At 38.3% G+C, this 27040-nt stretch overlaps 1 protein-coding gene across 1 annotated transcript in view; it reads right to left on the bottom strand.

The window, feature by feature from the left end:
- Positions 1-27040, bottom strand: part of lmbrd1 (LMBR1 domain containing 1) — a 67992-nt gene that overhangs the window by 30773 nt on the left and 10179 nt on the right. Inside the window, exons 4-7 of the mRNA XM_042433666.1 lie at positions 15252-15349; positions 13313-13380; positions 9623-9717; positions 3375-3448 (exon numbers count right to left, since the gene is read on the bottom strand). Coding sequence (XP_042289600.1) covers positions 3375-3448; positions 9623-9717; positions 13313-13380; positions 15252-15349 — 335 coding nt within the window. The remainder of the gene's footprint in view (positions 1-3374; positions 3449-9622; positions 9718-13312; positions 13381-15251; positions 15350-27040) is intronic.

Below are 27040 nucleotides of genomic sequence, written 5' to 3' on the forward strand. Positions count from 1 at the left end.
TCTACTTGCAGGCAGTATGCCTGCTTCATATGTGTAACTGTGAGGTTAAAGGACTATGACAATTAGTGGTGTCTTTTGCATGGCAGGCTCATGCTTAATAAAAGAGAGAAAAGGATACATACATTCATTTTAAGAGGCATAATTTAATCTTAACCAACCATTTTATCCAAAGCAACGTGCATCTGAGAGTTGGTACAACACAAGCAATGATCTAGTCAGGAAAAACAAGCTTTGGGCAGACTTTGTGGGCACAAGTTGGGTTAATTCAAGCTGGATACTGATCTGCTGTTGTATAGAGGGACTAGCTGGGATGACAAGGAGCTCGGTCTTAAAGAGGTTAAACAGAGGGCGTTCTTTCATCCATGCACAGATATCTACAAGGCATGACGAGATCCAAGCTGAGACTGTGTGGTCTTCCAGCGGGAATGATAGGAAGAGCTGGGTATCGTCAGCATAGCAATGGTATGAGAAACCATGGGAACGGATGATTGCACTAAGTGAGGTGGTGTGCATTGAGAACAGAAGGTTAAGAGGAAAAGGAGGAGGAAAAGGTTAGCAGTAAGTTGTCAATCTGGCCATAAATGTACAGTCAAGGCTACAGTGTGTCAGTTAATAAATGCTGCAGCTTGTCGAGACAAAGAAAAGTCTCATCTTTTGTTTCCCTAACTGCTGGATAAATGAAGGGGGTTAGCTCCAAAGTTAGCTACAGTTGGTTAGCCTAACCTGAAGACACTAAACAGAGAAACAGTGAGCAGAGGAACGTGTGGCTGCTGAGTTCCCCGAGGGGAAACACTGGACAAAAAAAAACCCTGATTCCCTTAGAGACCCCGATCTTTCCAGGTTAATCTTGGGGCCTGTGATTAGATCAACATAAATTAATCCTCCCAACTTTAGATCAGCATCAGCATTTTAAGGCTAGCAATTTAAGAGCAAGAGACAGTCATGAGAGCCATAAGTCACTATGCTAGCCAAGCTTTTAAATAAAGCCAGAGGACTTCACATGATACATGAGCTTTGAGATCTGCCTGATCGGTCCCCTGTCATCACTACTGGGTACAATCAAACAGAGTGGGGCATAATATAAAGGGAATATGTATACACAAATATTCCAGGAAATGTGGAGGAAATTTACCCTAAATTATAAATTTGCGTTATTAAATTAAATCCACAACACACAAAGTGACCGCTTGAGGATGAAGTAACTATGACTATCATCTCAAGTCCAATGCAATGCTAGTTAGCTATTTTAAATTAACTTGCTGAGTCCTCTTAAAAGTATAGTCTCTTAATTCAACAGTACACAAAAGATTATATCTATGGTATGTCAGGAATATAGACTTGGAAAATTAAACAGACCTGAATTTGAGTATAATCTCCTCTTAAATCAAGCTTAATGTAATATACTGCAGTCTGTAACTGTACCAGAACAATAAAACTGTTTATCATCAGTGGTGGATTTATTACACTATTTACTATTTTACCATTACAAACATTTTATATTTACACTGTTTAAAGCAGGCACACCCCCATGGCTTGGAGGGTGGGATGCCAACCATGGGCCAAAGACCTTTGATGCATCTCTCTCTCCCTCATTTCCTGTCATCTCTCTACTGCTTCTGTCTAATAAAGGCAAAAGATGCCAAAAATACTGTTTAAAGCATTGGTTTAGTTTAGTGGAAAGGTAGACAGATGCCAAACCTGATCTAACCAGAAAACACAGAGAGTATAAATTAGTGTGCACCAGAGAAAGCAGTCAAAACTATAGCTTGCACTTGTAAGCTATAATGTGCACTAGGCTGCAGTGTTATATACTGTTTACATCAAAGAGTTGTTTACATTAAGGTGGGGTGGCTATTCCTGCACAAAGAGTAGTGATAAATTAGCCCAGGAGTCACAGACAACATTTCCGCTACTTATGGAGCCCATCACTTAGCTTCCATTAAGTAAATCAGGCTTAATAGTAACACATGGTAAAGAAGGATAAATCACACAGCTCTTTGCAAATATGGGTAAGTTGACACCAAGAAGAGTATTGTTGCTTGTGGATAAGGTTAGGAAGGGAGAGAGAATAAAGTAAATGAAAGAATAAAAAGTGAGATAAGAAGAGCTTCTGTGTTTGTGTCTGTGAGAATAAAAGAGGCAGGGGCAGCTGCTGATGTTGCCTACAGGGATGATTTCTTTGATTGACTTCATCAAAACAAGGAACATCAAAAACAAAGACACACTGGGAGTTCTGAATTCCACAGGGCATTCGCAGAGTCCATAGCAACATGGGGTCAGTGCAAATCTGAACACACTTTCACCCTCTAAATGTACTATGTAATTATCCACTCTTTAGAGAACTGTGAGAAGCAAAGCGAGAGAGCAGTGGATGAAATCCCAGCTGAGATGGATTATAAGATGTTAAAGGGAGATTGGTTTTATAACATACTTGACTAGGTTGTGTATTACTCATTAAGAGCTCCACATTCAATTGTTGTGTAATTTGTCAAATAGGTCAAATAGGACTCTTTGAGCTCAACAGAAACTGGATAGATTGGGGTTGGCTGTCACTTTTACTCTGACTCCCTGGGTTGAAACCCTAGTAGTTTTTTTGTGTGTATTTTTCCCCAGTAGGCACTATTCTGTGTTTCTCCCATCCTGACACCAGAGCCACCACCTCCAGGGAATATTCACAGTCTAGTTACCAAGATAACAACTATGAAAAATGGACAGCATTAACAAGTGTTACAGCACAGTCAATTTTTCTAATCTAGGAAAAAATGAAAAACTGCAGAATGCTGAGGGAATCAAAATATAGGCATATATTAATGGACACTGAGGTAGATCTATATATATATAAATAGACAGCAGATAAGTGGTTGATAAGCCGGTGGAGGGTGCACATACATCATGCAAAAGTCCCGGATGCTCAAGTGAAAGACAGCAGTCTGAGCAATTTGAGCAACTGAATGGAAGAGCTTTAGAATCACAAGGCATTACTAATACTGAGAGGCCACTCCATCACTAGGTTCATCTCAACCAAGATAATGGGAAACCATCTGCACATACAAAACTTTAAGACACTGCACTCTCCTCAAAGAACATTTTACAAACACGTGCATTATCAAGCATGACATTTCCAGTGAAAAAACATGTTAGGTAAATCTGACAAAAGGAAAATTATTCAATTCTGTCTTTCTTTGTACCTCAAAACATACATTCGATATGTTTAATGTCTCAATAAGCACAGGTCCTATTAAACTACAGACTACCAGGCTTTGGAAATCATCCCATTGGATGATTTACAAATTAAGAACCTTAATTGCTGTGGAGATACAGCTCCACTGAACACATGAAACAACATCAACCATTTGTCTGAGGTCCAAACTCACCGTGTAAGTGATCACTGCCAGCATGCCAATCAAGGTCAAGGAGCTGATGGAGAAAGACAGAGCAGGTAGACCATCTGCAGGTGGAAAGACAGGAAAGCCATTAGAGATTTGTACTTGACCTTTGAAAGAAACATCAATGGCCTGATTGCCACATGAGCAAGCTATCATGAGCCTTTGTTCTTATGCTTTCTTTGATGGTATTTCAGCAGGCTAATGGGTTTTCAAATTCAACATTAAAAGCTGAGATGTTTCCAGCATTCAAACCCTATTGCAGTGACTGTACAGACTGAGTAACGCTGAATCTATTTTTTTTAATATTCTACAGATGCCTCTATAATGTCAATGCAGCACTCCTGTAGACAATCCAATGAAAGTTTTTCATTAAGACTATTTGATGTAATCTAGTTTGCTCTGAGTCCACGTGCAGTACATATAATTCAAAAAGGACAGGACTGTTGTGTTGCTTGTTGAAACACAACTTACTGTGATGTACTCAGCCAAAAGTGCTGTTGCCAAAGTAAAGCTGGTTTAAAGGCAGGAACAGAATGCAAAATACATATTAGCAGTCTAGTGTTAGCTACGGTTAGTTAATATTTGGGATGGGACACAGTCTCCCTCTTGAATGGGTGCAATCAATGCAGTTTGATGTGTAACTTTCTAATGAAGGTAGACAGATACTGAAAATAGTGAAAGTTTTCATCAATTAACTGGTTTTCAAAAGGCACTCCACTGATTGTGCAAATGAGGTCAGTTTACTTGTGTGGATACTACTCAGCCTGTGAAAACAAGTAGTTATGTCTTCTATGGCTCGGGGAGGAGCATTGCCAAGTCTGAGGAAATAACCCCACTGATGTCATAGTGACGGCATTGGGGTTATTCCAACTTGGACTTGAAGAATACACATTTTTAATACAAACACTTTCCAAACTGTGGGCATAGATTTTGAAAGTAGGAAATTACCAGGTAAGGAGGGTCCAAAAAAAGATGCTATTGGGTGAGTTGTGGGAAATGTAGGATCCAGCATGTTTGGAGCTTGACCGATTCTAGGGATATCTTGATATCTAATGCTTCCATTTTGATTTCGTCTTTTTAAAAATCTGTCTTTTGTGATTCTCCCAACCTTATTGGTGTTGAATACTAATTTGCTGTAGTACCTCTTTAAAGTGGTAATATAAAACCTCTGAAAATAAACTGAAATTATACCACATCTAGATACCATGAAGGTAACTGAGAATTTATTTTTTTGGTTTGTTTTTTTATGTTATTTGGGTGAACTGCCTCTTTCAGTGTCTTGAATATAAAATTGGGAGGCCCCTGGAATTGCTGAGAGAAAAATACATCACTTCAAAAAAAACAGCAAGTGTCCAGAATAAAGAATTTTAAAAATTGATAGTTTTGCATCTTAACCAACTGCACACCTGATGCCAAGAGCACAGCCCATCTTGAACTCTTAAGGATGCATCTCTGTGCTAATGCTCAAGTTCAATGAAGGCAAGACTGTTACTTACAAGGACAATGCGTCATGCTGGTATTCTTATACTCCTGGATCTAGTATGTGTCTTTAATGAATGCACTGTAGCAAAGCCTTCCTCTGGAGGCACATCTGGTCACCATTTTTTCTCATCATACATAGATCAGGATCAGTGTTTAAACAGCTGGATCTTTCAATGTATGTAGGTTGAGTTGATGTGTGTCACCTTTGATTGAGGCAGAAAGGGGACCACCCATCAGGCAAGGGCAACAGTAGGTGTCACACCAGCTGTCAGAGCTTGAGTTAGAAGACAGGGATTGATGAAGAGACTGATTGCCTCTCTCCCCTGTCAAGATCCCACCTGTCATATGGCCCCACGTAAAAAGCTACACAGTTGTCCCTTCACAGATAACCCACATCCTCTCAGCAGTAACTTCATAGTGCCCAGCCCACCTGTCAGCAGGGGCATAGGTGGCTCTCTGCTTGCCTTTCTCCTTGACAGAGGCATTTGATTGGCGAATATTAAGTCAGTATTCAGGGCATGTATAATGTGTGCTGTTTATAACATTTATCACTTTCTTTTAGAGGCATTTCACAAGCAGCAGGACAAAGAGGTGGAAAATGGAGATAAATTATATACCGGCTCCCTATTGTATTCCATGCGAAATGAAAACTTTGAAGTCTGACAGCTGGGCTGAACATTAACATTTGAATACATGTTTCCTATTCCCAAGTGTTTCATTGCAATTTTGCCGCCTTTGTTTAGTGGTGAGCTTGGTAAAATAGACAATAGCTCCATGTTCTGCATGGAGAACATACCGTTCATGAACTCCACACAAAGCAAAGGATAGATGTTTGCTGCCACTCTTCTTGGTTTCTTGAACAGATTTTCCGGGGATTAAACAGAGGAAATATTGTCTAGTATCAGTGGTGCTTCCACATCTGTACAGCTTTGAATCCAACAGCAATAGAATGAGGTAGCTCTTATCTCAACCTGCATATAGCCCTTTGGGTTGTGTGCATGAAAATGACTTGTAGGGAGGTGTTTATTAAGGAGTTCCTTAAGCCCTGGCACCCACCTTCTGTGGAATGACAGAATCATCAAAAGGTAGTAGGAAGCAGTTTTATTTTTAAGGGATGGGATATAGTATACTGTTTGACTGAAACAATAACCACATACTGTTATATGACAGCATTTGTAGGTTTATAGCAAAATTGGGAAAGTTACAAGACACTATTAGAGTTGGGGTTTTTTCATTTGTGTGGGTGAAGCTATACAAGTAATACAATTTGGGAAAAGGGGTTAGATAATAGTTTGTGTTGAAGAATATATTTTGGGCATATTGTAGCTTTAATCCCACAGTTGAGCGAGACCATGCTAATAGAGATAAAGCACTAGCACAAATTTGAGGGATGGCGGAAAATGTCAAAAGATCAATCAAGATGACATCAACAGCATCACTTCAACTCCCTCACCATGAATCTGTCAACTGAAGTCTCAAATGCATTTTAATAAAGAATAGCCTCTATTTTTATCCATACTGTTTTATAACTCAGTTAGCAAACAACTTTGACAATGTACTCTATGTAACAAAAAAAAAAAAATCATCAAAAGAATCGTTTTTTAAATTAAACAGCTAAAATAACCTGCATGTAAAAATGTCTCCATATGACTTTTTCCGCAGTGGCTTTAATTACAGAAAAGAACAAAATGTTCTGAAGTCAGCAAGTAAAGTAAAAAGATAATGTAAACCTGGAACATACTGAGTAAAAAAGTCTTTCATGACACAAAACTTGATAAATTAATAGTTCTGCAAATATATCCAAATACTGTAAGTGGCATCTTACTTATGACTACAGTTACACTCTATTACAATGCAATGTGTCAACCCTGATTCTCCCAGAGTGGATTAGTGACAGGTCTAAATGCATAACGATCTGATTTTGCACATTATGCTGATCTGTGAAACTAGATACAGAAGTAGTCAGGGTTGCATTGTGATTAGTATTCTATGTAGTCACAGTGACCATACATAAAATGTAAAGAAATAGAGCAGCAGTCACCAGGTGGCACCAACAAGGACCCTACTCAGAAACTCCAAGACAGCTGGATAGTTAACCTGCTGTTTGGTACACAGCCAAAAAATTACTGTCGATTGTACATTAAATCTATTTTTAATTTTAATTTTAAGTTACATTATAATGGGATGACACTGTATCTGATAGTGCTTATGATAAAATTATATCCTATGCAAGCTACAAGTCTTAGCAAGCTGATTGCCAAATTGTAGTTTGGAATGGATACCAATGGCTGCTTGGAAGATAGGGTAAAAAAAATACAAATGTGGTATGCTTTGGAAGCTGGTCAGCTGTAATTTGTGTGATTATATGTGCTAAAACAAGCAAAAAATCTGATTTGATCTTTTAACATATATTCTTATCTTTTTTTAAACATATATACTGTAGTATGTGTGGTATGGTAATATCTGTGGAGACCTGAAAGTCAGGGCCAGATATAAGAATTAACAGTTCTGTAAACACAGTAGTTCTCATACAAGAAAACACAGAATTACTCCACTGGAGTTTGGTAAATTTCAGAAGTCTTTCTCTGGCAGGATAAGAAGGTTAAACAGAGTACCTCTGGAGATGGTAACAATACAGTGGTAGAAATAATTGCTACAATTTAGATTTAAATGTTAAATGGACTGCACTTATATAGCGCCTTTCTAGTCTTCTGATTACTCAAAGCGCTTTACAATACATGTCAACATTCACCCATTAACACACACACACATACATACGCTGATGGCAGAGGCTGCCATGCAAGGTGCCAACCTGCTCTTCAGGATCTAATCTAATGCTCATTCACACACACACTCACACAATAGCCATCAGGAGCAATTGGGATTCAGTATTTTGCCCAAGGTCACTTTGACATGCGGACTGGAGGATTGAACTGCCGATCATCCCTTTAGTGGACGTCCCGCTCTAACTCCTGATCTACAGTCACCCCAATTTTCCTTAACACATAGTATACACATGTTTGTACAGTATGTGTATTGTATGTCAGGGTCAGATTAAGTTTATTTGTTCTTGTCTCAATGATAATGGGGATGGGCAGGAAAAGTTTTAGGAATCTCATCCAAGTATTCTTCTTTGGTAAAGTTGGATTCCTACCCACTCCAATCCCCCTTGACGCAATGCAGAAAATACAAGATTATACTGTATGGTCTTGAATACCAACTCTATAGCTACTGATCTGGAGTACATTTAAGCATTGTTGGAACATTGTAACAAACGTAATGTTTGAGCCATTAAAGATGTAGTGGCCTTAATGAACAGCCGTAGCAAAGCAGTCAGCAGGGTTATGTGGCAAAAGTGCCTTTCCTTTACACAATTAACCTCCCATCTGGAGAGAGGAGAGATGGGGAATTAGAAAAAGGATGATCCTCACATTTCCTCCTCAGCAGCCTAGCAATTACCCCCTGTGCCAACGGAGGAAGGTTAGGGAGAGCATGTAGGGGTCCACTATTGTGAAGAGAGGCAGATGGTTCAACTTCCTCCTTGATCCCCATATGGCAAAAGGCCAGAGGACTGCTAGGAGTCCACGTTTGGCAATGTTCCTGCATTAGCATGAACATAAACACAGGCGATGCTAAATTCAACAAGTGAAGATGCTCAAGGAGGTTATTCAGTGTTGGGATCATGCAGTTAACCATCAAAACTAGATTTTTTTAACTGGTAAACATGATTGCATCTTATTGCATGCAACTGTTACACCCTTAAACCGGACAAGGCTCACTGTCCATTTTTTGTGACAACTTTTATTTAAGGCTCGGTTCGGTTACAAAGCATGTTGTTCAAACACTTTTCGGCCTACAACTCTGTGTTGTTTCTAGTTGCAACAACGGACACACTTGTCCATGAGTGACCAGCAGATTGCCGCAATGTAATTCCTGACCAATAGAAGCAAGGACGATGTAAGCTAAAATATATACAATTCAATATGATTACTTTGGTTATCTGTGTGTGTATCAATAGGCGGGATGTAACAGACATCTCATTAGGTTAAATATAGTTACAGTGCATGGTAATGTGATATGGATGTGGGTTCAATAAAGATACACTATATCTGAGCAATTTTCTGATCTGCCAGGAGGAAATCTGACCTTGTACTTTTCCCTATAAAGGTATTTGTGAAATTCAAATCACACAGCACTATGTTCACTAATCACTTCATTATTTTTTACATCATTTGAAGCTCACCCACTGTGATATATTCCAGTTGTTTCTGTATGCCTCAGAAAAGCTTCTACGCTCCTTATCATTCAGCAATAAGGCTTCATAACTTCCAAACATGAGTAACCATGTCTATTTAAAATATTTTCCTCACAACCGAACCTAAGATGCATTGAATTGATTTCAAGGATGCTATCTTCCATTTCCCTGTCCTCGATAAGTACTAAGATGGAAGAAACACATCTTAAAAACTACCAACCACTTGTGTCTTTTGTTTTGCCAGCTGCATCTAAAGTTTGCTCCCCCCAAAGCATTTACATTGATCAATGTGGCTGCATGATAGCCAGATAAACCAAAAAAGATGATAAAAATAAGCGGGAGAGCATAGAGTACTTAAGAATAGATAGGAGCCGTGGATGTGGCTCAAGTGAGTAATGAATATAAGAAGTCTTACTTACTTAAAAAGAAATAAAATCTGATAGGCATGGTAACAACAACTATATAAATAACAACTATTCTCCAAAACAGGTATACTTACGGCTACTTCCAAGCTCCTCAAAAAGGTGCTGTACTTTCTCCCATTCCCATTGAGTGGAATTCTGACCATGTGAGTCCTCAAGTGGAACAAAAGCTCTGAAAGCAAGGAAACAATAATTAAGTATGGGTAAGGTCAAATGCTTTTGGTTATTTCTAAGATATCACTGTCCTCACATTGTACACAGATAACCAGATATGCTTCTGTGTAGTCTCTGTATATTTTAGTACATGGAGTATCTCTACAACCCATGCATAGATTCCATACCAGTAAAGGAAAATAAAGCAAAAAAAATCACTACCCATATTCTTCTTTATCATTACAATATAAAACAAAAAAGATTAAAAAAAGATACCAGTGTTGTCACTGTTGCTGAAAGAAAGCCAGAAAGACAGACAGAGAGAGAGAGAAAATGATTCCTGCTTTACCAGTGCAGCTTCTTTACAAAAACTATATTTTTATGACGTATAATGTCAAAAAGCTGCTAGCTGGCACATAAAAATTTACTTGTGGTCCAACATTGAATCCCAATACACAGACATTCAGTGTCCTGTATCTTCTCAAATTGGGAAAAGAGGCTTTTATAGTATGTTCTCCACTCCAGCAATGGCAGGTCTAAACACCACGGTAAATGTCTCTTCTTTCTTACTTGCACTGTTGTAAAATTTTAGTCTGTACCTCTTTCTTTCACTATATTGTATGTTTTTTTGTCTTAGTATGCTGCAGCCACATCTTCCTTGCCAAAGAAATTATTGATGTAAATAGGACTTGTTAAATGAGAGTTAAATAAATAAAACATGTCATATACTATATCTAATAAATAATTCTCAATGCTTAATATGATACATCTCTCTATTGATATTAGAGGTGCACAGATCAATCGGCCACCTATCGAAAACCACTTTTTAGCTGACTAGCCACGACCGGTGACCGGCTCTTTACACACATGCTGCACGATGGTTCACAGCAGCACAGACAGTAACATCACAGCCACACAAACACACACACACTCTAAAACTACATGATATCAACTGCAGCAGAGACTCGCCGTCAACTGGTACAGGTCAGACTTATAAAAAAAAATGGAAATCGGAATCGGCCAAGAAAATTGCAATCGGTGCATCTCTAGTTGATATGTGTTAACTGTGAACTTATAACTTACACATCATATAAAATGGATTTTGCAAACCGTTTTATTGACCTTTGCTTATCCACCTTGGTTACTACCTCACCCCTGAAAGATTTATTAATTTCTATTCTTAACAAAATGGACAGTCTTCTAAGCTCTATGCCTCCTCCTATCCTTTTCAATCCATTTTGGAGAGAATTTTTTGTTAAAAACATAAGCTGTATAAGATCTTAAATTTTACAGCCACAGTTAGTACTGTTAACCATGACTCTCATGACCTGCTAAGTGACTTCAGTGCTTATTTGCACAAACTTGTTGATACTGTGTCTCATATATACAATTATCTTTTAATCAGCTAGAGGATTTTACCTTTATACCGTTGTTTCCTGGATGATCTAATGTTTTGTTTATTGTAATAAGCTCCCTCACATCCCATTAGCTCCCAATTACGTTAATTAATATGCTTTACATTTAGCCATTTTGACCCATCACTCCCACAGACTTACAGACCTACAGAATTTCTAAGATTCTCATTTCATCTAAGGTTCTAGATAACATGATAAGATAAAGAAACTGCACTTCTTTGGATTACCAGTACATATCTTCATGCAAGCCAATATGAGGAAAGGATCCAATAGTATTGATACTCAAATTCAGAACAGCCTTTGATTCTACTGATCATGAAATCCCTTTGACATTCATCATTAATCCTTCTTGACGTCTGAAGCATAGGCCAGAATGTTTCTTAGTATCTAGCATGTAAAAATACAATGAAATTTGCTGCTCTTTGGATCTACAGGGATTATGTTATGACCTTAAAAAAAGAATTTCAATGGTATTCAGAACCTTCAGACAAAAAAAGTTCAAAAAGGCCTTCATCAGAGCAGGTGAAAGGTAGTTCTCTGGCAGTAGTTCAGCATCTTATACTTCCCTTTGTCTTACAGTGTGTGCAAAACTGAAAATTTCAAGTCTCAGTGGGTCTCATCTTCTGCCATACTAGCATGCAGATATGCCAAAAGGTCCTTACTTGTACTTAAGCTTCCCCTTTGGTAATATAATGTGTCTTTTTTTACTATATTTTTTATTTCAGGAGAAAACATCTCAGCGAAGTGAAATTAACCCTTTACCCAAGTCTTCAAAAATGTGTCTACAACAAGACAGTTACTTTCACCAGCCACTTCAGATCTATACATTTTGAGCAAAACGTATTTAAAAGTTACTTTCTTCAAATATGAAATATGTCTTTGCAGCTCTAATGGTGTTAAGTCTCTCTTTTACTGCTTAAATCAATGTTTAGTGGCCTAACTCCAGTTAGTGCAGGACACAGCCGGATGGCTCCAGAAACAAGTTGAAGGTCCCTCATCACCACAATAATGGCCTCCCTTCATTAGCTAACGATGAAAAATGTAGAGTATTTCAAAATTCTATGGAGCATCCTCAAATTAATGCATGCTTTACCACCATGTAAACAGTTTTTTTTAACTGAGTAGCTGATTACTCCTCTGATAAAGCTTGAGTCTCAAAAAAATACAGTATATGGGAAGGCGCCTAGATTATGGAACTGCCTTCCAAGCCTTTCAAGAAAGCAGATGAGATCTGCTCTTTTCAATCTCAGTTGAAACTAAGTTCAATAACATACTACTATAATTCATGTATTCAAAGCTGCACTATCAATATTCTTTATGTTAACAAAAAATTCAATTAAAGTTTGGATATGTGACTAAATTACTTGTTAAAACAAGTTATTTACAGTGACACCTTAAAACAACATTTTTAAAGAACTAGCAGTAAAAGGTCAGGAGCCATTTAAGGAGGTTAACACCTTGCCAGGTATAAAGACAACAAACAAAAGCCTTGTAACATCAAGCAGGACCCTACTGAGTGAACAGTCACCAAACAAAGCCATTACAGCTCCTGGTACCAGGAAAGCAGTCCAGGATAAAAGCCATCATGTTGTTGAAAATCAAAGGACCAAAGCAACTATTCCCAGAACAAAGCAGCAATAGTTCCAGTTCATGAGGTAAAAGAGGGGCTAAATTGCTTCTGTCCATAAAAAGCCCCCACGTCCAAACTTTAAGCTTTAAGAAAGTATAGTCATGTGTCCTTTATTTCCTCAGACCAGGTAAGCCCTCCACCAGTGCACCATTTAATGGATGAGAGAGCACATTAAATCGTATAGGTTGAACTACAGACGTGTAGTTGTCATGGTTGCAACTCTATTATGTCGTGTAGGTGCTACTCACAACCAGAATAAAACTTGCTAATAAAAGAGACATAGCTGAGAATTAGTATAGATTTGTAGATACATTATAGAATGTCACAACAAGACTTTATAATCCCTCCACATCTGCTACGTGGAGAAAATGTAAGGAATCTAGTTTAGAATCAGAATAATAACTATATTTAGACAGTGGTATATGACTTTTCTCTTGAATGGCTTATCATGGCCAGACAAATGGCACTGTAGCTGTTTGAAGGGTTCCACCTCTCATTAACTCAACACAATGTTATATCCCCTTCCACCTATCGTGTAGCAGAAGAAGCCATCCATGTCTCTAACTTACCCAATTAAAAGGAGCATCACGCAGACAATGGCAAATCCAATTGTGTACTTCAGAGCGTTTTTCACTTGCTGTAATAAAAGAAAAATTTAAACTGGTCAATCATGGCCATGAAGTGAAATATTATTATTCATTGTGAGTGAGGGAAGGGGGTCATATTCCATTTAGTTAAGGACTATAGTGATTGAGAGCTATATGGAGTAAGTGTAGATGCAGTTTGACCTGGCAGAGATAACATGTCACTCCCGGTGCTATTCGATGTGCTTTTAAAGTAACAATACAAAAGACCTCCCTGTCTGTGAGAGAAAGTGCCTCTGTCAGCTCAAAACTGACACACGGAGAAGAGAAAAGGCACTATGTGATAGCTGGTGTTTGGTACATCACTCGCTAAAAAGACTTTTAAGGATAGATATATAATTTATAGTGTGATTGCAGTCGTGCTTAGGTTTGGAAATGTGACTGTTTTTAAGGAAACAAAATGTCCTACGTTTTACGCTTAAATTGTTTCGATCTATTTTCCTTACATTTTTTAAAGGACAGGTTCACAATTAGAATTATTCTTAAAAAATAATCAGATGCCTATATGAGTATCGGAAAAGGTTTTACTTGGTGTAATCAGTCTGCCATTAAAATATCCATTTTTAATGTGCTTTCAATGTAAGTGATGGGGGAATGATTATTTTCATTATTGATTATTTTCTCAATTAAACGATTAGTTGTTTGGTCCATAAAATTTCAGAAAATGGTGAAAAATGTTGATCACTGTTTCTCCAAATCCAAGATGCACCTTGAAATGTCTTGTCTTGTCAATCAAGAGACCACAACTCAAAGATGTTCAGTTTAATATCACAGAATACTAAAGAAGCCAGAAAATATTCACATTTGAGATGCTAGACGCAGTGAATTTGACTTGGGTTGAGACTTTTTTTCTTAAAAATGCCATTAACCAATTATTGAAATAATTGGCAATTAATTTAATAGTTGGCAACTAATCAATTAATTGACTAATCGTTTCAGCTCTAATCTGAAGCTTATATGAATGAGCATTTTTAGTACAGATGTCCACATAGCAGGGAATTTTGTGATGAAAAGATTTTAACTTGGAAGACATCCACTTGATTTGACTAATTTGGCCAGCTGAAGTTTCATATTAGCTTCAGGCAAACTTTTAAATACATTCTTGCACAGAGCGAGGACTGTGGATTTTGTCTCCTATCACTCACATTGAAAGTGCATTACGAAGGAATCTTTTAATTGTCAGTATGAAAGGGAGTAATTATTATTAAGCAAAACATCTTTCAATGTTTACATGGGCATGTGACTATTGTTTTAAGACAGACTTTAAAAACTGAACATCACCTTTAAGCTTGTGTGGCTAACCTGTTACCCCATGGAGCTTTATTTTACATTTAACATATCTAATCAAAATCTTCAAGCCTTAAAAATATGTTGACTAGATTTTCTACCAAAACATCTGCATGGTTCTTTTTTATGTTTTAAAATATTCATTTTTTACAGCATTGCTCTTTTAGTCGTTTATGGTACATTATCCCCACTGTCGACATGCATTATTGCACTCTGCAGTGAGCAAAAATGTGTATGTCATCTCTGTGCTCACAGTGAGTATGTGTGTTCTTTGAGAAGTCAAGGTTTATAAGGAGATTAGAAATTCAGATACATAAAAATGGAAGGCCATTTCCTGTCATTGTTGTCATGCGTAAAATGTTACAATTTCTTGGTTAATGCAGACTTTTGGTTAATGTTGCCTTATAATAGCTGGGAAGTTCATCTTAAATTACTAACACAGATTGTTGCATAGTAGAGCGGACACCTGAATGAACACACAGCTGAGGAATTCACACAGTGAATTCCTCAGCTATGCTTCTAAGCTGTGCTTCTAAGCAGGTTACAACACTATGTGTGAAAATAGGTGGATTTTTACCGAGCACTTGTTCACGTTGTCATCATCCCTTTCTTCATAGTAGAAATAAACAAAGGGGATCCACAGGAAGACACAGAAGAGTATGATGGAGTAAAGTGCTATATGGATAGAAAAAAAGAGAAATCAAAGAATTAGTCACAAAATACTTCATCTCCATCTTTTTATACCAAATATTTCTAAAGCTGAATATCAAAGACCATGGCCTTTGCTAATATCAAACAGCAAAAATATTAAAATATTGCAATGCATTTCTGAAAAGTACAGCAAAGATTATACAGTTTTTGATTCAAATTTACAATTTAAGTTACTAATGCAGTGCCCATTCAAAACGTGCCTGTTTGGAACGGGCCAACTGCTTTGCCTCTGGTATTGCTGCTTCAACGCATAGAAATATTAATACTGTTGATGTGAGGTGAATGAGAGTATACACTAACAACATGAAAGAAACTAACATTCTATTATGCACAGATGTTAAGTACTGTCATAGTGAATAAATGTTCTTTTCTCATTTCAAGTATAATGAGAGTTGTACTGAAAATACATAACAGAGAGCTTTTGAAAAAAATGTAGATCCTAAAATAAAGTGGATCCATCATAGTGGGCTCTTAGATCGTTTATTTTCTGTGGCTTCATTTCAGATCATTTGAGTGGGTATATTTGCTCAAAAGATTTGTGCTTATATGAATCATACTGGTTTTTAACTGCCTCTGGGAAGTAGCCTAACAGTCTGTCCATTCTCGATTAAAAGCTTTGTTTTTGCTGTCTATTGTTCTCTTTTTAGAGCACGTCATGTGAAAAAACTTTTCTCAAACTGAGCTGATACTAAAAGGTGATGTGAAAAAGACTGCAGACCACACATGAGAAAAAAAGCAATACAGATTTGTATTGTTGTTCTTTGTATTTACTGCTACACTTATTGGATGTAACGAATGAATGAAAAGGAGAAAGGTGTAGCTGCATGTGTGAATAGTGAAAATCACAAGCGGTACCTGAAATGTTATCTCAGTAATTTACTGGGAACTATGTGTAAAAGAGGCTTAAGAGCGTCTTTCTTCATAGTAAATCATCTACTGAGTGTTTGATGGTTGTTTATTTTTGCTTTAGAACGTAATCGCCATGAATCAATTGGTAAATAATGATGTCATTCTTTCTCTCTCTCTCAGAAAAAGCTTATTTCCGCCGCTGTCTCTCCTCACCAGCGCTGTCTCTCTGTCACTTGCCCACTCTGCCACAGAGCCTTGAAGTCCCGCCCTGCTGCTGCAGAGCGGAGTGGCTCGCTGTTCTCTAGTTTATTCAAACTTTATTAATATTGAACGTGTTGCATGTCCAAACTGCACCTAATACGACACTGCACTCCCTTGGGTCGCCAGGCATACACCTGCCAAGAGTGTAGTCGATCGGATGAACGGTTCAAGAGATACACAAAGGACATACATACAGACAGAGAGTCCTTCCTTCAGTGGAGAGATTTCCTCTGTGCCTGAATCAGTGTCAGTAAATAGCCTATTATTCTTCTCATGCAAGTTTGCTATTACTGTAGGACGTACCTTGCTAATCCAAGAGAAATGATGTTGAATTCCCCTTGGCAGGCTAGAGTACACATCAACACATTTCAACAAAGAATATCTTTTAATTTTTCATATCTGTGTATACCGCAGTCATAATATAATTCTCCCACTCAGTCATATCATTATTTTATGAGTGACAAAAGTAGTTGCGAAGAGTCAAATTTGCCAGTGAGCTGTTGACTTTTTGCATGCCATGTCAAGAACATTTTTTATGTAGCCTCCATTATCAGTCAGCAATGGCAGATAAACCAAGGAACTTCTGAGTTAAATTTGACCCCATTTCTTAAAAAAAACTTTCTGATGACAAATACAGGACACAAATTTATTGATTTATCAAAAAACATTAAAACCATAGTGAAACATTAAATAACATACATTCTATCAGCTATAAATAAATGTTCTGTAATCCTATCAGAGTTCTTCTATAGTCATTCCAGACCACGTACCATTACTTCTCTCATTGTTTGAAGCTCTCAGTGTTATCATTTGGGTAGTTGTATTTAATTGTGCAGACTAACAAAACAAAAACTACAATATTAAACAATCATAACCTGCTACCTCATAGGGGAAACACAACATATGGGGATTTTGTTACATTACAGCTTAACTGAAAAACTGTTGTTGCAATTCCCATTAGCAAGAAAAAAGGAGGAGGAAGGAGACCCATGGTGGTTAAAACAAAAAAGCATTAACAAAAAACATAATCATCTGTTATATATATAATATGTATATACAGTATATTATATATATAGCAACTGCTGAGCATATACAGTGTGAGGTCCCATGACATGGCAGAATTTCAGCAGATGTTAAGGCTGCCTTCAAGGCCTATCAAAAAGTGCTATGCTCTCGTTTTTGTGCTCATTGTTTTTTTTAAGTGCTTTGAGATCTGTGCTCACTTTCCTGCTCACATTCCTCTTCTGCACTCAGAGTGTAGTGATTTAGAGAACTCATCCTTTATGAAGTGACATATCCAAGGGGTTATGAGTCACAGGAGCACAGAGTTTCTAATCATTTTAAACCAATAACTCTTGTTAAAAGCTCACTTGTGTCTGTAAGAAAGGAAGCAATTTTAGTACATGTTTTAAAGAAAAAAAATCATCCTAGAAAACCTTAGGGGAAGCTTCCATCAGAGGCATTTTAACCGTGAAGCAAATGTAGGCAACTGCTTTGAGCCCAGCACGCAGTTATAAGTGACATGTTTTGAACAATGTCAGTCATTCCTTGAGAGGTCCATTAAGCAATGAAGGACCATTTCATATGTATGAATTTAAAAGTTACTGAATTGGTTTGCTAAGCAAACTACTGTATCCCTCTAAAAGAAACACTAGTATGGAACAAGACAGAAAATTAGCTCCTTGTGTCATTATGGTGGTAATGCTATTTTTTTTTATTTTAGAAATACTACACTTAATAATACTTTTCAATAATAGCCATTCAGTGCATTTGGTGGTTGTTGACACACCATTCACACACAATTCAAATACGAGCAGGTGTGCATACTTTCATTCACACTTCTTAGAAAACGCTGTGCCTGGCTCTCTAATTGTTAATATTATTTCATAGATTCTTTTGTTTTCTTTTGTGTATACAGCACAGTAGCAGTGGAATATCTATATGTGTTATTTTTTAACCTTAAATGTTTCCCTAAAAATTATAAATATTTATATTGAACCGAGCAGCATCATCACCAGAGAGCCCTCAAAAATCTTACCACTTTTGTCTGCCTGGCTGGCAAAATCTTGAGTCTGAGTTTCTGTTTCTATTGAAGGATTAATCTGCAATTTTATTAGTTAATTAATCATTTCAATCATTTTTGTGTCAAAAATTCTCTGGTTCCATTTCAAATAGGATTAGCTGTTTCTCTTATGTCATATAGGACAGTACATTTTTATGTTTTGGGCTTTTGGTTGGACAAAATAGGCAATTTGAAGGCATCACTGGGGGCTCTAAGCAATTGTCATTTTGTCACAACCTTTAACAAATCATAGACCAGTGGTAGGCAAATAGTGCCCATATCCCAAATCTGGACCTCCAACAATAATATTTGGCCCTCTAATGAAAGCTGAAGTTTTCCCTTGTATAGATTACATCAAGTCTTTTACATGGCTCTTCATAAATCTGTAGTAGAAAATGTGATTCATGTAAATCCCAATAGATTTGACTTTGACCAGATCGGATTCGGTGTTTCCTCGCCCTCCACGGCTTGGTCATTGTTTCTCGGTTCCTCACCACGGCAGCTTGAGCTTGTCGAGCGTTAGCATTCCAGCTAATCCCTCGACTTCTGCAAAGTTAGCATACCAGCTAGCTGCCTCGACTCCTTGCCAGCACACCAGCTCACGAGGAATGGAGGCGACAATTCTTCACACCAGAGGTGTCGGAGACTCCGGGGCCCGTCCCTGTTGCTGCGGAAATAAGATTTCGGGCAAGGACACACACCAGGTCTGCTCGAGCTGCCTAGGGCTGGAACATGCCAGGCTAGCTATCGATATTCCCGGCTCATGTCAACACTGCGCTGTGTTCATCATCAACAGTCTCCACAGACGGCTAGCATGCCAAGCTAGTCTGTCTGAACTCGACCCCTACCTTCCCGCCGGCGCACACCCAGCTCAAAGCGAGGGAGAAAGGGAAGTCAGATTATGTCTTCAATTACTCGGGCTGATGGCGTCTGCCATTCTCGTAGTCCGTCTTGGCCGCCTTCACATGAGGGATTTCCAGTATTGGGTGGCTTCCCTCAGGCTAGATTCCGTGCGTCACGGCGCGCGGAGAGTGTTGGTCACAACAGAGTGCGTCAGAGCGCTGCATCACTGGCGAGCCCCGTCTTTCCCGACTCGGGGGAGGCCCATGGGCTCCGTCCTGTCCAGGAAAGTGGTCATTACAGATGCGAGTCTGTCGGGCTGGGGCGGAATACACAAGGAAACCCGCAGTGAGCGCTGTTCTTCTCTCTGCACAGCATGGATGCTTCCCTGAGCGTAGACGCACTAGCGCACGCCTGGCCGCACGAGCTTCTTTAGATGTTCCCTCCACTGGCTCTGATACCCCCCACTCTGTCCAGAATGAGGGAACACGGCCACATGCTGATTCTGATAGCTCCACACTGGCCTGCGATGCATTGGCTAGTGGAGATTTATCGGTGGCTGCGCGCTCAGCCTTGGCAACTTCCGCCGCGCAGGGATCTGCTGTCGCAGGGAGGGGGACAGTGTTTCACCTACACCCGGAGCGCCTCGCGCTGTGGGTCTGGCCCATGAGTCGCTCGATCTGACCACTGTGGGGCTTCCACAGACAGTGATTGCCACTATCCAAAACGCTAGAGCCTCCTCCACTAGGTCTCTGTGTGGCTGTAAGTGGAGAGTGTTCAAGGAATGGTGTCTCAAAGAGGGACACATTTCTTTTCAGTGTCCAGTGGGAGTGATATTGTCATTCTTGCAGAACCTGATTGACAAGCGAAAAGCCTTTTCCACAATATAAGTGTATTTGGCAGCCATCACCACCTGTCATGTCGGATTTGGGGGGACAAACAGCGAGCCAACACCCACTGGTTTGCCATTTTATGAAGGGAGCGCACAGGCTTCTCCCCATCTCTCGACCGCTGGTGCCTCCGTGGGATTTAGCTGCGGTTCTGGAGGGGTTTAAGGGTCCTCCATTTGAATCACTAGAAGAAGCGGACCTGAAACACCTGTCCTTGAAGACAGTGTTGCTACTGGCGCTGGCTTTGGCTAAACGAGTTAGCGACATCCATGCGCTTTCGGTGCATCCCTCGTGCGCTCAGTTCGCCCCGGGTGATGTAACGCCTCTCCCACTGAGTGGTGGAGGCGATTGCTTTGGCTTATACGAGTCAGGGTCTGCAGCCACCGGCGGGTCTGCGAGCTCACTCTACTCGTGGCTTGGCCGCATCCTGGGCCTTATTCAGGGGAGTTTCTGTTCAGGATATTTGTGCTGTGGCGAGCTGGTCTTCGCCCCTCACTTTTGTCCATTTCTATATGCTGGACGTCTCCGCCCCGTGTGTAGCACGTGCGGTCCTGGAGTCCTAGCTGGAACGGAGCAGCTCTCCTTGTGGGTTGGTGGACGCTAGATAAGCTTGTCTGGCAATACGAGAGCTACCACATCCCAAAGTGAGACATCGAAATGAATATTATGAAAGAGAAGAGGTTTTTTACATAATCCTGGTTTTCTGAGTAATATGAGTGAGATGTCTCACCAGACAACCCCTCTTGCTTGGGCGAGTGCTTATCTTGAATGAGACTGTGTCGTCCGCAGCAGCTATTTAAGGTAGGTGGCACTACCTGGTGCGGATGAATACGTTCACCAGCCAATCAGGATTGGCGTAATGAGATTAATGCTTCTGAGGTCTGCAGTGAGGCGTGCATCCCATAGTGAGACATCTCACTCATATTACTCAGAGAACCGAGGTTATGTAAATAACCTAAAGTCTTTATGCTAGTGTTTTCCTTCTTCTTATGAATGCTATTTGTAAAGACAAGTTAATAAAACCATTAACCATTAGTAATTCAATTGGGAGCTTTATCCCTCTGCTATTTGTATATTTAAATTGCTTTGGGAAACTCTCACAAAGCAGGTAATCACCAGACTCTTTTAAATGTTCAAGACTGCAATAGGAAAAACCCATCTGCATCAGGGAATAATTTCATTCACTAAAGCTGGTGACCTTCTGTATGAAGTGGCTGCAATACTCCTGTCCTTCAATAAAAGAACTTACTACTCTCTGATCTAAGCCTTTTTTGGTTTGTTTGGTTCTTTCTGTCCAAGCAGCTTTTTTAGAGAAAAGACCCAACACTCAAAAGCATTAGGAATTCACAGAGTGGAGGTGAGGCAAAAACACTTAAATAGAGAGATGCTATTTCAAGCTGGAGGCTTTTCTTTCTGGAGTAAATGGATGTTGGTGAAGACAGCCCAGACAACCCAAAAATAACTCAGAGAGAAACATGTCACAAAGATGTGCTCAGAAACATGGCTGGCATAGCTCAGTACTTCCTTGAGGTGATAATGTGAATCATTAGCACAAGTCACATTGTGATGCCAGCTAAAAGAAAATGTGCAGGAATGTAAACAGCTAACCAAGACACATGAATTTCACTTTTCTCCCTACATATTAAACAAAGGTTTGATATGATGGTAGTGATTTTTAATTTATGAAAGGTAAACATCAATTTAAAAATCTCCAGAATCAAAACATAGAATATAAACTATTAATAGACATACAATATGGGCATACATCATTAAGAAATGATATCTATAATAAACTAAACAGCTGTCTGTTAAATGGCAAAAAATATTATATTGTAAAATTGCAAATTTGGTCTTTGTAATCATTTAATCCATCAGTAACACACTTTAATGGCAACTTACATGTAGAAAAACAAGTGGTCCATATCTGTTTAGAATGTATGGCCTCAAGCAAGTACAAACATGCCCCCTTGTGAAATGACTATATTTCACAAAATGCTCTCTGTGCTGCAGACAAATGAATGTCACTGTTATAGAGGCTTGCTTTTTGCCAGCTGTGATTGTGACAGGGCATTACTTTCAATAAACACATGCTCATTGCTCCACTAAGTTATCCATTTACACTCATTTACAGCCAGACAAACTGAGTTTAGGATGATGCCAGGAGCCAATAAATGCAAGCCATGCGCAGTATGCAGCCACTGGCATATGCTTGGGTTAAAGCAATGGGTAAAATTAATCATAACACCATGAATATTAACATACTGAGAGAATAGGTCATACTGCATTACCATGTATCATCCATTACTCTCTAAGCAGATCTTCTACTAGGAAGAACACCTGACCAGGGATAAAAGTTTAGCACATTTATCCCCCTGACAGAGTAGAGGACTAAATAATTAAATGCACTACCTTGACCCTTTACACATAGTTCCTTTGTTTATATATAGAATATACTCCAATTTACTCATGGGGGAAGAAAAATAAAAGAAATATATTTTGGGAGCTGAAGTGGCTATAAAGGCCTACAGTCTACAGATGGAGTTAGAGTCACATTTGAACACATTAACACAAGTATAGATAAAATAGAGAAAAACATTTTGCAATTAGAAAACAGTAATTTATGTTTTCAGTATAATTTGCAGAAATTTCAATATTATTAACTATTATTCAGAGTAGCAGTTTCTCTTCCAGCACCGCGTAAGGCTTAATGAGAAACATTAGACACTTGTCCTCACTGCACAGTGGCCCTCAACAAGGGTCTTAGCACTTGGACTCTTGTCCCTTGCAGACAAGTAGAATGTATTACATTTTATGTGAAAATTAAATGCCAAGGGAGAATTCTAACAGAAACACTGTCTCTGACAAAAGACTCCTGAGACTGATGAAAATATCTGTCTGTGCAGACACTTGCTGAAAGGTATGGCACTATGAGCTTGAACTCTCATTTCCTGTAAATATCAAGGGATGTACCATTTTTGGGGGGCCAAACCACAGATAAAACACAGTTGTTTGAGGACAGGTTGTCTGGGAAGGGTTCAAATGGGCCCAGTAGTACTTTTCAAAGGCGTCACTGCCCATCCTAGGGAGATAATCAAGAATACTGTCACAACTGTATACCTGCTGAATTGATATTAGAAATATTATTTTAGACATAACTAATTTTGTGAAATGAGAATTTCTAAAGAAATTATAAAATCATATGGATGAAAAAACTAAACACTGACTGTGACACTGACAAATATTTTATCAGTATTTTAATTATATTGTTATCACTTGTCTTCTCACTTATATAAAAACAATAAAAACAAGGTTTTAAAAAAGAAAAACACAAACAAACTGCACAGCCAGTGATTATGAATCATGAAACTGAACTGAATGAAACAACTGGAATCAGCAAATTGATTTTTGATTAACACCTCTGCTGATGAGTATTAAACTTAAATCTGACAGGTATCATTAAGGACTCTGATCTGATGCCTGTGTTGCTCTACTTCTGATGGATGTGTGACTAAACAGTTGTTTGCTAATATGCTAGACCCAAGAAGCTGATAAGCTGATGGAGTATCAAGGCTAACCGCTGTGAGTTTGCTTTGGAGTCATTCTCCTGCATTCTCATGCAGTTTTAAGGATCAGAGAGAGGTATGATAGGGTGGAAGAATAGAATGTATTCAGTTTCAGAACATAATTTCTTAATGTGATCGTTATTAAATTTCAAATGACTCCAGAATCAATATTTTATTCTGCATATTGGCCTAGCATTACTTTTTTACTAGGATCAAGGAAGGATCAAGGAAACTTTATTGTCACTTGAAGCAGGTACAACTACAGTGAAAATTTTTGATAGCCCCTACTATTTACTATTTAAAAGACAAGAGAAGCTTAAAGCTGTGTGTAATCTCTGTCATGTAAAACAGTAAAAACACAAACCTTCAGACAGCTCAACAGTATCCAGATGTAAATGTGGTGGAAATAGATAGGAAGCTTGCTTTGCCAGGCCAACAGGCTATGGAAACATGTCTGTAGGTTCTCATTTTTCAAAATTAAATAGCATAATTATTATAACTTTGCACTCTGCCTTTCCTATTAAATGTATTACTTATTAAATAAAATATTCAATATCACAGAATTTCAATATTTACAGAATGAGCACCATAAGAATTAATACAACATCATATCAGGACATCTGTGCCGACTCCCATTTCTTACAGCATGTTAGCAGCATGTTTGCATTGACTAACAGGTCTTTCAGGCTATTATACTCAACTGTTTTGAATGCCACTTACTTGGTCACCCAAACTGACAAGATGGAAGCGAGTAGTAAACCCAACTCTAGACTACAAACAGACTCTGGAAACCCATAGTTTATGTTGCAAATGCTAAAATTGCAGGTAGAATCTCTAGCGTCCTGCCACGTTTTTCTAGTTTGTTGCCATCTGCTTGGACTGTTACGAAGTCAAATCAGTCTGCTCTCATATTTTACCATTTTGTTTCACTTCATAGCTCAGTGGCATGATATTCTGGTTGGAAAGAAGGCACCATATCCCCAGTGGGATAAATGGACTCCACAGGGCCCCTTGTTCATTGTTGCAGGAAGTAGGGAACATCAATTTCAAGGAGTAGCCTTGTAGGACAAGAATAGTGAGCTGAACAGCATCTTTATGTAACACATTATCAAATGAGTCCTGACCCAGACAACAAACATTTTTACATCAGAATCTGAAGCACAACCAAGCCATCTAGGTGTTAGGTTTCACATGCTGCACCAAGCCATCTGACAGTTATCAAGATACATTTGTTCAAATATTTAAATGACAGCCTCTTCTGACTTTTAAGAACATGCATTGTAACACAAATGATAACACCTCAGTGATTTGATGACCAAAGTGCAGGCTATGTGGATTTATGTTTGGTTTTCGACTATACCCTGCTTGCTTCAGAGTAGTAAAAAAATCAAACATTTCTAGGACTTTACCCAACTCAGAATTTTGTCTGTCAAATTGAATTTGGCTATTCAATACGAAGATTTCACTATTTGTTCTTTTTTTTCATATAGACTTTTTTTCATATTTCTGCCAATCAGAAAATCCATTGGCATGAGTCTCAGTGATGATTATGACCACATTAACATAGTCAAATGCAACAGAGTTATGGTAACATATTTTCTGAGCATTGAAAAATCAATAAAAGACAGCTGCATATGATGTAAGATTTGAATTTCGGCCTATTTGAATTGTCGACATACAATGTCAGGCTTCCATATGGACGGATTTGTCGGACTAATGAGACAGGCAGCACACATGTATTTCTGTTTAAATCAAGCTCTTATAGCCTATTTTTTATTTCACTTTAAACATTAAAAACAATGTGTAAATGACTAAACAAATTAAACAGTTTAAAATAAATTCACAGCATTGTCCGCTATGAAATAACTGACATCTCTTCTTCAATAGGAAATGCCTACCCCTTTATTTCTCTTTAACCCTAATCCTACCGACTGGGGTACCCGCAGACCCCAGAGGTATACTTTTGTCATATATCACAGGTGCTTTATTCTATCATTCCAATTTTTCACGACTTTGTCAATCAATTTGGTCCTAATGACTTCGTATCACTGTTTTCTGTTTCTGTTTTAATCAGTGATTTTTAAAAATACCAATGTATTGGGATCCTGGGGAACCCAAGTCAAAAGCACCCAATTCCACCTATGTAGTTTTAATAGATGGAACTAATTATTGAGTTCATGTTTGCCATGGGTCCTAATTTAAAGTATCACACACTATTGGGGGGTAGGGCCACCCTGTCAGTCATTTTGAAGGAGACAGACAGATGCAGCAGACACAGATTTCAGATGACATTAATTACATAACTAACAATGTTTTAGAAGAAATAAGTTAACATTTTGCTATGATGGTTGTTTCTCAAAGTAGTTTATTCTTGGGGTCCCAGGGACTCCAGTGGGTAGTCATTGTATGTTTAATATGTTTATATAAAAACTAATAAATAAATCTAAACAAGAATAAATTAACAAATGAAATTACTTAAAACTGGAATTATTTTAGATGAAAATAAAAACAATAGGCCTGAAAATTTTAAATAAATTCATGGCATTGTCCACTTTGAAATAACTTCTCATCTTAAAATATATTTATGATTACCCTTATTTGTGATTCCTGTCCTGTTCCTATCCCTGTGCATTTTTGTAAGCTTATATCTGTTTCATCCTGTTATTGTAATGCACACTGACTGACAAAAAAAAAAGAGTGCTCGACTTGAAGGTTCTCAGTCATTGAGGGGTCTCCAACAGATGATTCAACTTATCTACTTTCAGGGGGCAGTCCTACACATTTCTATTAAATATGTATGAGAAACAAAGTTCAGTGCAAGCTTTCTTCAACTTTGACCACTTATAGTATTGGATCCATGTGCACTAATGGGGATGCTCAGCATGAGGTGATGACATTTGTCAACAAGATCATTGGACAAGCAGGAGATAGAAATAATATTTTTAGCTTTCTGTCAGACTAACAGTCAATGACACATCCATCAATGTGTTACCCTGTTATAAAACATTACATACTGACTGTAACAGTGGGGGTGGTGTTTTATAATCTATCATTATTGACTGCCTTTCTCTAGTAGTTCCTTTGAATTGAAAAGTACTGCTGTATTTGAAATATCAGTAGCAGATGCCATTACAAAAATTTCAGTATCTTTTTTTATTGGTCAAGTAACAGTAAGAAAGAAAGGATATTA

The sequence above is a fragment of the Thunnus maccoyii genome, chromosome 14, assembly GCF_910596095.1.
Source record: "Thunnus maccoyii chromosome 14, fThuMac1.1, whole genome shotgun sequence".
Taxonomy (NCBI): Eukaryota; Metazoa; Chordata; class Actinopteri; order Scombriformes; family Scombridae; genus Thunnus; species Thunnus maccoyii.